This window comes from Cololabis saira, chromosome 6, assembly GCF_033807715.1.
Source record: "Cololabis saira isolate AMF1-May2022 chromosome 6, fColSai1.1, whole genome shotgun sequence".
In the NCBI taxonomy this organism is placed as follows: Eukaryota; Metazoa; Chordata; class Actinopteri; order Beloniformes; family Belonidae; genus Cololabis; species Cololabis saira.
In genome coordinates, this window is record NC_084592.1 from 1990041 (window position 1) to 2006660 (window position 16620).

The 16620-nt window shown below is 43.1% G+C and overlaps 1 protein-coding gene across 1 annotated transcript in view; it reads left to right on the forward strand.

The window, feature by feature from the left end:
- The window catches only part of thsd7ba (thrombospondin, type I, domain containing 7Ba), a 326602-nt gene that overhangs the window by 230853 nt on the left and 79129 nt on the right, over positions 1 to 16620 (forward strand). Inside the window, exons 12-13 of the mRNA XM_061723024.1 lie at positions 5835 to 6101; positions 6828 to 7006. Of these exons, the coding sequence (XP_061579008.1) occupies positions 5835 to 6101; positions 6828 to 7006 (446 nt within the window). The remainder of the gene's footprint in view (positions 1 to 5834; positions 6102 to 6827; positions 7007 to 16620) is intronic.

The following is a 16620-nucleotide window of genomic DNA, read 5'->3' on the forward strand; positions in this document are numbered from 1 at the left end:
CAGGAGGGTCCCCCCTGATGAGCCTGGTCCTGCTCAAGGTTTCTTCCCTCCTAAAGGGGAGTTTTTCCTTGCCACTGTTTGGCTTGAGGTTTTTCTCCCACTAGGGGAGTTTTTACCTGCCATTGTTTATGTAATAACTGCTCGGGGGTCATGTTCTGGGTATGGGTCTCTGTAAAGCGTCTAGAGACAACTCTGTTGTATTAGACGCTGTATAAATAAAATTGAATTGAATTGAATAGTCTGGGTATGGGAGTGGTGTTTTGTGATGACAAATGCAATTTACTTTTCAAGGTATTTCTAAAGTGCATTTGCTTCTTTCTTATCTCAGGGAAAGGGAACGTCCTGTTAATAAAAGGAGTAAAAGCCCTTGCTCCCATTCGAAAATTGTCCATTGTCAATGGACAATTGTTCAATGTCAAATTCAGTGGTTCTGAAATTGTCCATCCAAAGGCTGTGCAGAGTATGTTATTCTATAATACAAAGCTCACAATCAAATAAGAGAAGTCCTGAACATTGGGGTAAGTTATTCCTGGTTATACATGGTCAGATACTAAAAACATTTTCTGACACGCATTCAAGCCGCTGCATTTGCAATCTTTTGATCTTTTTTCCTCGATAGATACCATGGTGAACCTGAAGATATATATTTTGCAGTTGCGATTATAATGAGAAAGAAGTTACTTGGGCATGCCGCAGAGTGAGAATAGATGATTATAGACTGCTGACAATATAAATTTGGGAGGTGGTGGACAGTGGCGGCTTGTCAATAGGGGGCGCTAGGGTGCCGCCCCCATTAAAATTACAGGGGGGGGGGAAATATATATATAGACACGGTACACATAAATTACGTAATAAAAAGTAATTATCACATATGTGCACTCATAAAATGTGTCTGACTTAATTTGTCAAGCCTTCCCATCCCATACTGGGTTTATTCAGAGTTGTTTTTTGTGCAGACCGAAATACATAGGTTTCAATGGCGAGGGGCGCCGGCCAAATGAGTGTGTAGTGTATGTTCTTTAACTTTTCTTCCATGTGACTTCATGCTGGTTTTTAATTGGTTACTCAAAGCCTCTCCTCCGGGCGCAGCTCCCTGCGCCCGTGGTCAATCGGCGTGTTTTCTGTCATTCTTCATCCAATCTGATTGATTCATGAGCTGTCAATCACAGTCACAGCCATAGATATCACTCTGTATCCGTAAATTGATTTATTTTCATAAAGCGCCTTCTACAAAGAAATGTACGTTTTACTTCTCATTTATTCATTCACACACGCACTAATATACTTGGGAAACAGTTAGACACCAAATATAATATATTTAACTTTCTGAGATGGCAAAAATAAGAACTTTATTGATCCCACATAGGAGTGGCTCAAGTCCCAATCTGATTCTTTGGCAATCCACAAAAAAAAAGGAAAAAAATAGATCCAGTAAAACGTGCTTTAGAACTGCATTTGCTACCCAGTTAGAAATATTTGCAAATTGCAAACATTTCTGAAATGCAGTCGAACCCACTTCAGGTTTGCCCCATGTTTATGTCAGCCATTGCTGCCAACTAAGTTCTCAGTAAGGAAAATAGCTACATTATTAGCTCAACAGTTTCTGTAAAACTGTAATGGATGTTGTAGAGTAAGTGTAAGACACAGGGCAGAATTTACTTCCTCAATAGTCCACGGTCTTTCAACATCTGCAGCAAACTGCTGTGGATGTTATACCAGTTTGTGGTTGCCAGTGTCCTGTTTTACACAACCTGATCTCACAAAAATCTGTGAAATGCCCACGACCTCTCACCACTATTTTCTGTGGTACCAGCATGGAAAGTGGTAAATTCCGTGTGAGCACCACGAATATTGTACCTAGGATGAATGAGACGCATGATGAGACGTGTCTAGCCACCGTGCCACTACATTTCACGGAGACTGAGAACGAGATGTTGTGGATGAGGTGGAGGCCAGGAAAACTACATTATTTGGTGGTCACAGTAAAAGTATAAATAGTATATAAATAGTATTAAATAAAGCAAGTGAAAATAAAACGCTGTGAGGCGCAAGGGCGCAATTTCCACTGGGAACAGGGGGGACATGCCCCCCCCACTTTTCAAACTCATGTTTTTGCCCCCCCCACTTTTTACAGTTTAAGAACTAACAGTAGGCTCAGCCTGTAATTACAAATCATCAAGACACTCGTGTGAAGACGGGCGAGGAGCCCCCCCCCCCCCCCCCCTCCCGTCTCCCCTCAGTGCTGCTCAAGGCTGGTTTATGGTTCCGCTTTAAATTGACGCAGAGCATACGGCATAGGTTACGCGGCCACGCGCACCGTACAGTGCCGCGTAACCTACGGCGTAACCCTACGGCGTAGGCTCTGCGTCGATTTAACATGGAACCATAATTTAGGCATAATTAAGCTTAACTAGTGTGTGCGTGTGTCACAGAAGTGCATGGGACAATCGTGAAATACGGAATAAACTGTGTTCCGTATTGGTTCCATACGGAACGCAACTTTTAATTCCCAATTAGAGACAGATTAGAGACGTCTAGAGACAACTCTGTTGTATTAGACGCTATATAAATAAAATAAAATTGAATTGAATTGAATTACGTAACAATTCCGTATTTCAAGGGACGAGTGGCAAGCCCACTCACTGCGGCTGCAGCTCCAGCAGCAGCTGAGCGTCCTGATTGACGCTGAGCTTCAAACACAGAGGGACACGATCAGCGCTATTATATTATAAGTCTGATATGTGATGACATTATTAAGAGTATGACATGAATCTGGCTTCATTTCACCACCTCACCGCCTGCGTCGCCAGTTACCCATATCTTAAGTATCTTCCTACGGGAGGGTCAGGGTTGGCGTAGGGATACCCAGATTTTTCGGTTAGTTTTTTCTTTTTAAATCCCAACCTTTGCGTAGAAGGTGGCTTGTGCATCTTTCAAGCCCTGTTTTGTGCGCAAGCAAGCTTTATAAATGAGGCCCCTGGTCTGCTGTGATTGTCCTGAGCTGCTGGATGTTGCAGGAGAGCTGCAGTGGAGTGGAGACAACAGGTCCTCATCCCTGATGGTGGACAACTCTATAAACCACATGAAAACAGCCAGTGTTGGGAAAAGTTCCCTTTCTACATGAACTATTTAAAAGTTCCATTCACAAATTTTAACATAAGCTAGTTCAGTCACTCACTAAAAAACTTTATACAAGGCGAAAATATTTTAAAAGAAAGTTACCAGGCTGTGATTGCGGCAGTGTGCCGTCTACCATCGCTATCCCTGAATTTAAGTCTCCGGTGGCGTTATTTGCCGATCTTAAGCCCGAGGACCAAGTCCAGTTTAAACACGCACCACAGTCCAGTCTTTCTGTATTTCCTCCAATACAGATTTGGTCCACGTAGTACCCTCCAGTTTCGCCTGGGCTTTTTCTGTGGACCACTGCTGCTTTACTGCATCCATACTACTACACTACTACTTTGTCGTCGCTTATTTGAAAATTTCGCTGTCTCACAGTCTTGCTATTGCCGTTGGTCTTAACAACTCTGCCCCCCTCTCTGCTAATGTAAACAGTTCCTTCCTCTAGCCCAGAAAATAGTTGGAGTGACCTTGGAACCGTTTTTTCTGGCCCAGAGCCAGAACCGGTTCCAAACTAAGCACTGGCAATGAAACCAGCACTGGAACCAGTTTGATGGAAAAGGGGTAACAGAGAGTCATTTCAAAAGGATAAATGACGTTGAGTCTAAGTCTCTTAGTCTCTCTTAGTCATTATTATTGTTATTAGGGCCCGAGCACTGACAGTGCGAAGGACCTATTGTATCTGTAGGAATTTTTATTATTTTCCTCGTTTTTTTCCTTGTTTTTCTTCAGACGAAATGAGGGCCTTTTTTTCCCCCGTAACCGTGCCCCAAAAGTCACCAAATTTTGCACCAAGCCAGGCCTGGCGAAAAATTCAGTGGTTTGATATAGAGAGTCGTGGCTGGTTTCATTCACAAAATGTCCAGGCCTGAAGAATCTACATGCAAGTCATACAAGCTTCCACTGCAGCACGCCTGAACGTGCACAAGGGTGCGAGGGCCCGTTCATCGCTGCTTGCAGCTTTAATTAGGGCCCAAGCACTGACAGTGCGAAGGCCCTATTATACCTGTAGGAATTTTTTTTCCCTCGTTTTTATTTTTCTTCTAACGACGAAATGAGAGCCTTTCTGCCCCCCTAAACGCGCCCCAAAAGTCACCAAATTTTGCACGCAAGCCAGGCCTGGCGAAAAATTTTATATTTCATGGTTTGCATTAATCGGCGTGGCCTAATGGCTCGACAGCGCCCCCTAGGAAACTTTTATCTGCCATAACTTTTGAATGGGTTGTGATAAAGACATGTGGGTGGTGTCATCGGACTCGGTATTGAGTACTTGGCCTTCATTGGCCTGAATTAGCCCCGCCCCTCCTTCTGATTGGTTAATATTTGATAGTCCCTATTTTCTGGCATAACTTTTGAATGGTATGACATACAGACTTGTGGGTGGTGTCATCGGACTCGGTTTTGACTCCTTCACCTTAATTGGTGCAAATTAGCCCCGCCCCTTCTTCTGATTGGTCGATATGTGATACTTCCGATTTTCTGCAATAACTTTTGAATCGTTTGACATAAAGTCTCGTGGGTGGTGTCATCGGACTCGGTTTTGAGTCCTTGAACATAATTGCTGCAAATAAGCCCCGCCCCTTCATCTGATTGGTCGTTTTCTGATAGTTCCTACTTTCTGCCATAACTTTTGAATGGTTTGATATAGAGAGTCGTGGGTGGTGTCATCCGCTAAATGTCCAGGCCTGAAGAATCTACATGCAAGTCATACAAGCTCCCACTGCAGCCTGAACGTGCACAAGGGTGCGAGGGCCCGTTCATCGCTGCTTGCAGCTTTAATTATTATTTATTATTCAATGGCCAGTGCAAGATCAGCCAACTTTGGGTTTGCGTATGCGTGATTCATTTGTAGTCTGGACACAAAGAGGTTAAGGTCTCCAGCTGCTGGAGGATTGAGCTGCCTGAGAGTGCCCACGGCAGCTTTGGCTGTTCACTGAGAAGAGTGAGAACAACTCTTCAATGACACTTGTAATAAGTAGATAAATCACTTTTTTAGAAAAAAAATTCACCAGGTGGATTTGAAAACTTGCTAAATATAGTGACAAAGTTGCTAAGTTGGCAACTGACCTCAGCTCACTGCAACTGCTACTCCAGTATGAAGGTTACCGTCTGATATAAACTGGAATTGTTAAGAGTTAAATTTTTGACATGATTAATAAATAATGTAATATAATGAAATAAAAATGAAAAAAATTGATCTTTACTAAATGATTTTCCCGATCCCGATCATTCGGAAAACACGTGATGGGCTGCAATTTCTAATCACAAGATCAGATGGGGAAATTACTAAATAATGGTGATCTTAGCTAAGCCCCAAAAATAATTGGTCACAGTGGAGATCAAGCTTTTGTGAAATGGGTCAGTATAAATGTTCAATGAATTCAGCAGCTCATTCTAAATTCCAACGTGGGCCAAAGTTGGCCTCAAGCCGTTTTCATACAGCTTTAAACATGCTACGCTCTTAATAGAATAAAATATCTTAGATCAGACTGTCAAAAAGGGTTGGAGAAGGGACACACTCACTCTCACACAACCCACACATCTTATGAAAACTAACATCTGTTGCAAGACTTACATGCATATTTGTCTCATCGATGACCGTTTTACCAAATCATAATGCTAACCAGACAGTTGTTTTAAAAAAAATGAAAAAAAAACCAAAACATTTACCACTCATAATTAACGATACACTGTATTTTCCATCTTGTGCTCAGGTCGCAGCAAAAAAAAGGAACATTGTCTGAATGAGAAGTTACACCCACTTGAGGAGAAACAGACTTGTCCCTGCAACGAGTTTTTATCTCAGCCATATGGGAACTGGTCTGTTTGCATTCATTCAGATCGCGCAGTACTCGGGTCACTGCAGGGTTGGATGAGCCATTGGGAGACAAAAGAGTGTGGCCAAGGTCTGCGCTACAGAGCTGTGGCCTGCATTGACCACCAGGGACATCTGGTTAACCCTGCACTCTGTACAGAATCAGGTATAACTGATAATGAACTCTAATGAACAATTTATATATGGCCCTCTTGTCTTTTTCCATGGTAACATATAGACTGAATCTGCATTTTTCATTAAATGAAAATATATAGTTTATTAAAAGCCATGTGTTAGTTGATGATTTGTTTTATGTTTTGTATTTTGATATTATTTTGGTATGTTTTCCTATTTTTTTGTCCTAATTAAGTACAGATATCCATGAGTATGAATGCCAATTGGTTTAGGATACTGATAAAGCTATGTCTCAAAGACTAGAAACAACAAAAACTAGCTGGAGATACTTTTCTTGTGTTTTTGAAGACATTTCACCTTATATGTGGAGAGCATCCTCCATTCGAAAGAAAGCTGGATCCTGGATGGAAGGTGAAACGTGTTCACAAACAATAGAAAAAGAAATCCATTTGCCTTGTTTCAAGCCTTTGAGAGTTACCGTGACCTGGATGACTAAGAGTCTGCATCAGCGGATAAAGCTCTCCAGTGCACAATCAAAAGCCAAGGAAAAAAAGCATTGGACAAAACACAAAACCCATTGTACAGAAATGAAATGCTCATTAATCAGATAATTAGCTGCTGGTATCACAGTGATTAATCTCACAGTCTGGAAAAACATTGCACGTCTGCCTGACAATATTTATGTAATCCTCGAGTTGGATACTAAACCAATCTAAATCAGGTCTTCCCTACTGTGTCTGCTAATGTTCAATTTCAGGTTACATAGTGGAGGTTTGTCATATCCCCTGTCCCCTGGACTGTAAGCTGAGTGACTGGTCAGCTTGGTCAGATTGCAGTGCATCCTATGGCAGTGGGTTGAAGACGAGGTCAAGGTGGCTCAGGGAGAAAGCTTTTAACGGGGGACGCCCTTGCCCCAAGTTGGACATGAAGAACCAGGTATGGCTCGTCACAGTACATTTATAAGGACCCAAGGTGCGAGGACTCAATTATTTTCACAGTGTTTAATGTTATTATTATTATTATTATTATTATTATTATTATTATTATTATTATTATTATTATTATTATTATTATTATTATTATTATTATTATCTATTTTCAATAGCATTCAATAGAAAAATGTTTTTATTGGATATAACAGTTTTGTAAAAAAGACCTACAGGACTGTCTCAGAAAATTAGAATATTGTGAATATTGTGATAAAGAATAGAATATAATAGAATATTATAATATTGAATATAATTATTATATTATTATATTATTATTTTATAGAATTATTATATTATTATATATTATATAGAATTATTATATTATATTATTATATAATTATATTATAATATAAGAATAGAATATTGTGATAGTTATTTATTTTCTGTAATGCAATTAAAAAAACAAAAAACAAATCTTAAGATTAAGATTCCCAGAATATTCTAAATTTTTGAGATAGGATATTTGAGTTTTCTTAAGCTGTAAGCCATGATCAGCAATATTAAAATAATAAAAGGCTTGCAATATTTCAGTTGATTTGTAATGAAGTTTTTGTAATTGCATTACAGAAAATCACAATATTCTAATTTTCTGAGACAGTCCTGTATTGCTATTGTCTGGAACCACTTGCTGCATGCCTTGAGTTAACACTCTGCAATCAACACTCAAATTTTACTCATTATTTTAATGGGTACTTTGGAGGACATGCACCAACCTCCATTTTAATTCTTTAATCATCTCTTTTTTATGCATTTGGAAAAATGTCCTTCACCCCTTATTGCTTTGCACCCCATTTGATCACAGTGGAATACTTGCGCCCTGTTTACTTTTCAATGACAAGGTTTATTGACCCCCAGAGACGGACTCCTTGTGTTTCCAGTCAGACAAAATCATTGGCTTGCAAGACAATGCCCTTCTCTTGACGTGAGAACAGAAAACGAAGCTAATGAGGAGACAAGTGGACAGATGGGAGCTTTTGATATTCTGTAGTCAGGTTTTCTCTCCGGCTCTGAATATTTTTTGACATCTCTGAGGGTCACAGTTTAAAGTGGAAAAGTGTTTTATGAATGCGGCATATATGCTTCCTCGGAAGGACACTTTAGTTTGTAGAGGTCAGGAGAGATGAGTCACAGTCTTGTGAGAAATGTTCAAATATGTTCAAGTGGAGATATTTGTACAGATGGTTAAGTGCCCACTAACAGGCTCAATAAGGCCCCTGGTGTAATACCATGTAATAACCCTCCCCACTAAAGGGGGCTCATTGTTGCCCTTGCTCTCATGTATTTATCCTGAGTTGTGTAATGTGACTCATTGTTTCTATTGGTTATTGGCCATCTAAAGTAAAGCACATCTGTTCTATGTGTCGTAGAACGATAGAAACTTTATGCTAAATCCCAAAGCATACATCCATGAGATTATTTTGCTAATCTGTTATATTAAATTAGGAAACCCCTGAAGCATCTCAATTTGATTCCAGAGAAACCAGCCTTCTCAACATTTGACTCCTGTAGTTTATAATTTAACTCTGCTTTTGTGCTTTGGTTTTGTGTGTATGGAATATATTTATTATTTATTGCTGCTTTCCTTAAAAACTTGCTCTCTTCTGAATGACTGTTAGTTGTGGATTAGCGATTAGCCAAAATCTGGCTTCATTCCCACTGGAAGAAGTTTCCCCTTGAGTGACAGCTAGAAGTGATTGACTTGACGGAGATGATTTTTTTTAACACATTTTATTGTTTTTAAACATAGACAATACAAGATACAAAAACAAACCCTGCCAGCATCAGACAGCACATGCAAGCTACAGATTTATACAGACATAAAAAGTGAGAAAAAAAAACAATTGTCATAATGATCATTACAATAGTAATGACATAATGATACATGACTAACAAGATAACAATAATAATAGTTGTAAAAAATAAATAAATTATAAAGATTGAAAAAAATAAATGCATAAACAAATAAACAGTTTTAGGTTGTCCTCAGTCCGCGGTATGTAATTATGAACCAGTCAACCAGTCATCAGCAGCCCATTATACTTTGTGTCTCTCAATTTGAGGGTTGCAAGGGGGAGGGCTTCTTCCATTCAGAAAACTGTCTGCCCATCAATAGCAGATTTCTCAGATCAGCAGGTGTATAATCTAAGAAAGGTGTCCAAACTTTTAAAAATAGCTCGTCCCTGCCCATTACAACGGCTTGTAACCTCTCATGAGGGAGGGTGTTGAAAATCTCCCCGTATCAAAGGGTGACACTAGGTGGAAGAGTTTTGATCCAATTTTGCAGTATGCACTTTCAAGCAGCTAGAGGGAGTTTATCAAAGAGCTTATAATGTGATGCAGTGAGATGTAGGTCCCTGGAGGGAAGGCCTGGGAGGAAAACTCTGGGTTCTTTTGTAATTTCTATTTTAAATATCCTACTGACCACCTTTGACATAAGTGACCAAAATCTGGAAATCGATTTACATTCCCAAAAGTAATGGAAATACGTCCCTTTGTAAGTTGCACTTGGTACACAGAGGAGAAATGGAGTGTTCAATTTTGTTTAAAATAACTGGAGTAATACAGTATGTACCCTGTGAAGTATCTTGTACTGAGTTTCTCGCAAGCGGTTACAGGTACAGTAGATGTGGAACTGATCAGGCGTATAGATGCCTGCCAGTATCCTCAAATAGCCATTGTTCAAGTCTTTTTCTAATATTTGAGAGATGTCTGGTAAGTGGTATGTGACAGAAGAGCTAAGAAGTGAGTAGAGAGAGAGAAAGAAGAGGACACAAAATGTGTAATCTGTAAATACCCCAAAAAATGGTGCTTGGGAATATTGAATGTCTCCTGTAACTGCTGGAAGGACATTAAGGTATTATCTCTCAATAAGTCACCAATTACATGAATTCCCATGTCTCTCCAAGAGAGGAATGTGGGAGAACTGACACTTTGGTTATGGGAGATAATAGAGACTTCACATTTTTTCTTCCCAGGTATTTAGATATATCATGCCATATCCTGATACTGTTGCAGATGATAAGATTGTGTTTTACTTCCGGATTTATCTTTTTTGCCTCACATTTTAGTAAGCTCCATGGGGAATGAGGGTGGCAGGACCAGGAGTCAATATAGGTCTCTCTGTTAACATATGAACGTAACCAAGGCCAGAAGTGACGTGCATGACAGGCCCAGTTATAAAACAACATATTAGGCATAGAAAGACCACCGATGTCTGCCGGTATTTGTAATATATTAAGTCTCTCTCGCCTAGGTTTTTTGCCTTGCCAAATAGATTTGGAAAAGGACCTATCTAAGTCCAGGTTGATTTTGTTTGATGGATATAAAGGGAGCATTTGTGTATAATAGTCGAAGGAGCACATTCATCTTAAATAGGCTAATATGACCAAACAGGGAAAGGGGTAACATCTGCCATTGCTCCAGGTCTCTTTTGACTGAAGTACAAATTGGGTCAAAATGTAATCTCTATTAATCCCTCAGGTCTGATGACACTTTGATCCTCCTCGGGCACACACAGAACAGGCGGACACAAAGGCACGAGTGTCGGCATCCATAGCAGGCCACCAAAAATGGCGCTTTAGTAGGGACAGGGTACGGCCAACCCCTGGGTGGCAGGCAAACCGGGATGTGTGTGCCCAGGACAGGACTTGAGAGCGGACAGGGTCAGGCACAAAAAGGCAATCATCAGGGACATTACCCGGGTCAGGGTGGTCTCGCTGGACTCCTCGAACCAATGACTCAATGTCCCAAGTCACTGCAGCCACAATACAGGATGGGGGTATAATGGGCTCCGGACTGGGGCGGTCCTCAGAAGTGAATTGACGGGACAAGGCATCCGGCTTGACGTTGCGGGAGCCTGGGCGGTAGGTCAGCGTAAAGCGAAACCGGCCAAAGAACAGAGCCCACCGGGCCTGACGAGAGTTAAGGCGTTTCGCAGACTGGATATAGGTCAGGTTCTTATGGTCTGTCCAAATGATGAAAGGGTGTTCAGCTCCCTCAAGCCAGTGCATTCTTCTAGCGCAAGTTTAACAGCAAGTAGCTCCCGATTTCCCACGTCGTAATTGCGTTCGGCGGGCTCGAGACGGCAGGAAAAGAACGCACATGGGTGGAGCTTCTGGTCTTTGGCAGATCTTTGAGAAAGGACGGCCCCCACCCCTGACTCAGAGGCATCAACCTCGACGATAAACTGGCGTGAGGGGTCAGGGTGGATGAGGACAGGAGCTGTGGTAAACCGTGTCTTTAGTTCTTTGAAGGCTGCATCAGCCTCGGTGGTCCAGGTGAAAGGGTTGGTTGGGGAGGTGAGCCTGGTGGGGGGTTCGGCTACACGACTATAGTCCCTGATGAAACGTCTATAGAAATTGGCGAACCCAAGGAAACTCTGGAGACGCTTGACCGAGGTTGGTTGAGGCCAGTCAACGACTGCACGCACCTTTTCAGGGTCTGCCTTCACCTGGCCACTCTCCACGATGAATCCCAGGAATCTAGTAGATGGGACATGGAATTCATATTTCTCCGCTTTTATGTAGAGCTTGTTCTCTAGAAGACGCTGGAGCACCTCTCGGACATGACCCACGTGTTCTTTCAGGTTCCGGGAGAAAATCAGGATGTCGTCCAAGTACACAACGACTGTTCGGTTAAGCTGGTCACGGAGAACGTCGTTGACAAGGGCTTGAAACACAGCTGGGGCATTTGTTAAGCCAAAAGGCATGACAAGGTACTCGAAGTGGCCGAGTGGTGTTTTAAATGCCGTCTTCCATTCGTCTCCAGCTCGGACTCTAATTAAGTGGTAAGCATTTCGGAGATCCAATTTGGAGAAAATGGTGGCGCCTTGTAGGGGCTCGAAGGCAGAGGCAAGTAGAGGTAAAGGGTATTTGTTTTGGACGGTGATGTTATTGAGACCTCTGTAGTCAATACAGGGACGTAAAGAGCCATCTTTCTTGCTCACAAAGAAGAAGCCTGCGCCCACTGGGGAGGATGAGGGTCGAATGATGCCGGAAGCCAATGAGTCATGGATATTGATAGCACAGTCATAGGGGCGGTGCGGAGGGAGAGACAAAGCATGTTGCTTACTGAAGGCTTCACTTAAGTCATGGTATACTGGAGGTACATTGGAAAGGTCTAGTGGCTCAGAGATAATAGGGGAAATGGTACCCTCATTAGGAGAGCGAGCGGACCGCAGGCAGGTGGAATGGCAGTGGGGACTCCAGCTCACTACTTTACCCGCGGCCCAGTCAATAAGAGGATTGTGCAAAACCAGCCAGGGCTGACCAAGGACTATGGGAGCGTGTGGGGACGAGATTATGTGGAACTGGATCTGTTCGTGATGATTGCCTGACACCAGGAGGTGCACAGGTTCGGATAGGTGAGTGACTTGAGCGAGGAGGCGACCAGTCAGAGCATTGGCCCTCAGAGGTGAAGGAAGCGGCTTGATGGTTAAGCCCATTTGAGAGGCAACACCCGCATCTAGGAAGTTTTCATCCGCACCAGAATCCACCAGAGCAAACAGGGACAAGGATTGAGATTGCCAACGAAGAGTAGCTGAGAACTGCATTCTGCACAAGGGTTTGGGGGAAGAGACAGCCTGGCTCACCAGAACCCCCACTGTAACTGGGGAGCCTAATCTTTTGGCCGCACGGGACAGGTAGCAATGAAATGGCCAGGATTGCCACAGTAAAGGCACACCCCTGCGCGCCTCTGGCGAGTGTGCTCTTCAGGTGTAAGGTGGGCTCGACCCACCTGCATGGGCTCCGCATCTGGAGGACTAGGGGTCAAGGCTTGGGACACGGGAGGTCTGACCTCAGCTGGTGGGTCTCTGCTACTGGGAAAAGACCTAGGAGGAATAGGCTTGGCTTGCCACTGGGACATTTGGTCAGAGATGTTGATGGCAGTTGTAATGGCATCATCTAGAGAGAGCTGCCCATGTCTAAGCGCAATTTCCCTCCCAATGGCACGGCTGAGCCCATTTTGAAAAGCTGTGAATAGGGCTTGGTCGTTCCATCCCGACTCCACAGCAAGGGACCGGAATTCAGAGGCAAATTCTCTTACTGAGCGCCTGCCCTGGTGAAGTCTCAGAAGCTGTTGAGCTGCCTGCTGTCCTCGTATGGGGTGGTCATAGACTCGCTTGAGTTCAGTGGCAAGGGCAGAAAAGGATTGGACTGCAGGAGAACGCTGCTCACGGAGGGCATTGAAATAACTGAGAGGAGGACCCTCCAGCAGATTAGCAGTATAGGCTATCTTAGCTTCTTCACGACCATAGCGAGACGGTTGAGCTTCAAAGCTCAGCTGGATTTGGGTTAAAAAGTCCTGTGTGGCTCTGCATGAGGAACAGCGGCAGCAGCTGGAGCAGCAGGTACAGGTGGAGGTGCCTCAGGAGGTGGAGGTGGAGCTTGCGCCTGCGATGCAATGGTGAGAGCAGTAAGCTGGTTGGAGATCACAGTCATCTGATCAACAAGTCTTAGAAGCAGTGAATCATGGTTGCCTAAAAGCTGTCCCTGATTAGCAACGGCCTCCTTCACCCTACAAAGTTCCGCTGGGTCCATATTAGGCAAGATCGTTCTGTCACGATTAGTTAAACTGGCGGACCCAAAAGCAGAACACAACAAAGTCAAAGTCCAAGGGTGTTTATTAAACAATGCAGGAAAAAAGCAATCCGGAGGGCATATTCTAGTGTGCCGGTGAGCAGGCTGAGGCTGAGTGGCAGGTAGGCAGGCAGGCAGGCAAGGCAAACGGCTGGCGGAGATTCTCTGAGGATGTGAAGGGCAGGAATCAAAAATCACGAAGAGCACAAAATCTGCACTCACTAACTAAACTGGGGTTACCTTTGTAACCCAGAGTTTTCCAAAAATGCTAAACTAGGAAATATACTGGACAGGTAGGACTAGCGTTACCACGCACTAGGGTTGTGAAACAATCTGGCATCGGCGCCGCAGGATCTCCAAACATTTATAGACTGGGGATGATTAGCTGACGCCAGACAGGTGAGGAGACGAGGGAACTGGAACCAGGTGTGCCAAGCTGAGAGCTGGAGCCAAGCCTATACGCCCACAGAACACGCCCACTCACAACACACACAAACAAATAGACAAGACACAGACAATGACACACTGTGACAGATCCCCAAATTAGTAAAGCCAGATCTCGACCATCTAAAAGGGAAACGCTCCCGGACATCCGTAGTATTTAGGGTTTGGAGTGGCATAGCTTCAGAATTATTAAAATGTATTTTATAGCATGATATTTTACTAAATGTATTGAAAATATCCATAATTTCAGAAATTGATAGTTGAGGGGAGGACAAAAACACAAGGATATCATCTGCGTACAGGGTAATTTTGTGTTCATCATGTTCCATTCTTATTCCCTTTACATCGGTATGCAGTCAAATAGTTTTGCCACCCCCTGCTATTGGGAAGGGTTCAGAATGCCACCCATTGTTTATGAGAACAGCTGTAGGCAGTACTTGAGTTGTAAAAAAAAAATCAGAGGGGATGGTGGATTTTATCATATGGGGACAGATAATTTGTGCTGATTACAAATGATATAATATATTACAAATAATAGCACTGACCAAAACACCTGCAGAAATACTGCAGGAATGACATAGCAGCAGTTAAATGCAGCCTTCTTTAAGCTTTAAATATCCACTGGGCTTACATCAAATACATCAAAACACAACAATAAAAAACAGTTTTCTGAACTTATCAATATGACTCTGTCCTTCACAGGATAAGTAAAATGGATCACTGCAAAAACTCAAAACCTTAACAAGAATATTTGTCTTATTTCTATTTAAAATGTCACATTTTAGTAAAAAGAATCTCAAGACTCATCACTGGAAAAAACAACAATTTTCCGTTTCAAGTAGATTTTCACTTAAAATAAGTAGAAAAATCTGCCAGTAGAAAAAGATTTTTTTGCTTGTAATAATTAGATCTTGTCCCACTGGCAGATTTTCCTACTTATTTCAAGTGAAAATTTACCTGAAACAGGTGAGAATTGTCACATTTTTCTGGTGTTATTTTTCTGGTGATGAATGTTGAAATAGCAGTAAAACCACATTCATTGATGAAATGACATAAGGGATGGAAAGGGGGGATGGCAGTTTTACAGGGGGGATGATTTTGACCATTTTTATTTCAGGGGGGGGATGATTCTGACCGTTTTTATTTCAGGGGGGATGCCATCCCCCCTCATCCCCCCCTCAACTCCAGTACTGACTGTAGGTGAGTGATACAGTATATGGTTTGGATCCATTTGAGGAAGTCCCCTCAAATGGATCTCCAAACCAAATCTCCTCAAAACATCAAACGGATCGCCGCATTCAACCCTATCCAAGGCCTTTTCTGCATTCAGAGAGACGGTCAGTGCCTTCTGCTTGTATTGTGAGGTAAATTGTATAATATTTAAAGGAGCATGAGGCTCCTTTTAAGAAATGAGACTCGTTAGCGCCACCCTCCGCCACGACGGCCGTCGGGGGTACTGCAGCCAACAGCGAAGTCGGCACGGGAGAACGGGGAGAACGCGCATGCAGCGTCATGTGACGTCACATCCGCAGGACAGCGCGGGAAATTCGGGCCCCGAATTGTAGCACATTTTGAAACACACAGCCTGTTCAAGGCAACGGAGAGATACGCTAGAGGGCTCATTCTTTTTGATTTGGAACTCTTCATCTGACATTATTACTAGAAAACTTAAAACGTATACGAATTGTTTTCATAAATCCTGTCTCAAGCTCCTTTAAGAGCCTCCTCATATTACAGGTTGCATATCATCCATAAACAAAGCCCGTCTGATCTGGATTTATAAGTATGGGAAGTAATTTATCTAATTTTGACAGCAGTTTACTGTCGACTGAAATCAGGCTGATCGGTCTGTGACCACACATGTCAGGAGGTTTATTCCTCTTCAGAATAACGGAGACGACATCCACTGCCAATCCAGGAAGCAGGAACACACGGAGACACACGTCAAGCACTGGAAATCTGCAACAAAAAAAACACAAACAAAGCACGAAACCGGCACGGAGCCATCCAAAACACGAACAGCAATCGACCTAACTCTTGAGATCTGATCGCAGTCTGAGCTAAGCTATCGCTACCGCTACCTAAACCCAAAAACTAGAGAGCCAGCATGCAGGTGAACAAGCCAGTGTGTATGTCTATGTGTGTGTGTGTGTATGTATATGATCATGCATGTGTGTGTGTGTGTGTGTGTGTGTGTGTGTGTGTGTGTGTGTGTATGCGTGTGACTAAATTACTATATGTGTGTGTGTGTGTGTGTGTGTGTGTGTGTGTGTGTGTGTGTGTGTGTGTGTGTGTGTGTGTGTGTGTGTATGTATGTGTGTGTGTGTGTGTGTGTGTGTGTGTAATAAACCAAACAAAGCTCCACCTGAAGTGTATCTATAGTGGGGGAGGGGGGGGAGCAACCCCGCCACCCGTGAGACCAGAGGCCGACAAGGAAGAGCCCGGAACCCAGGCCACCGGCAACCCCACAGAGGGGAGAAGTAGGAGGGAGGCAACCCACCGCCTGCGAGGCCCCCCCCCCCACCCGGCGGCGGCCGAG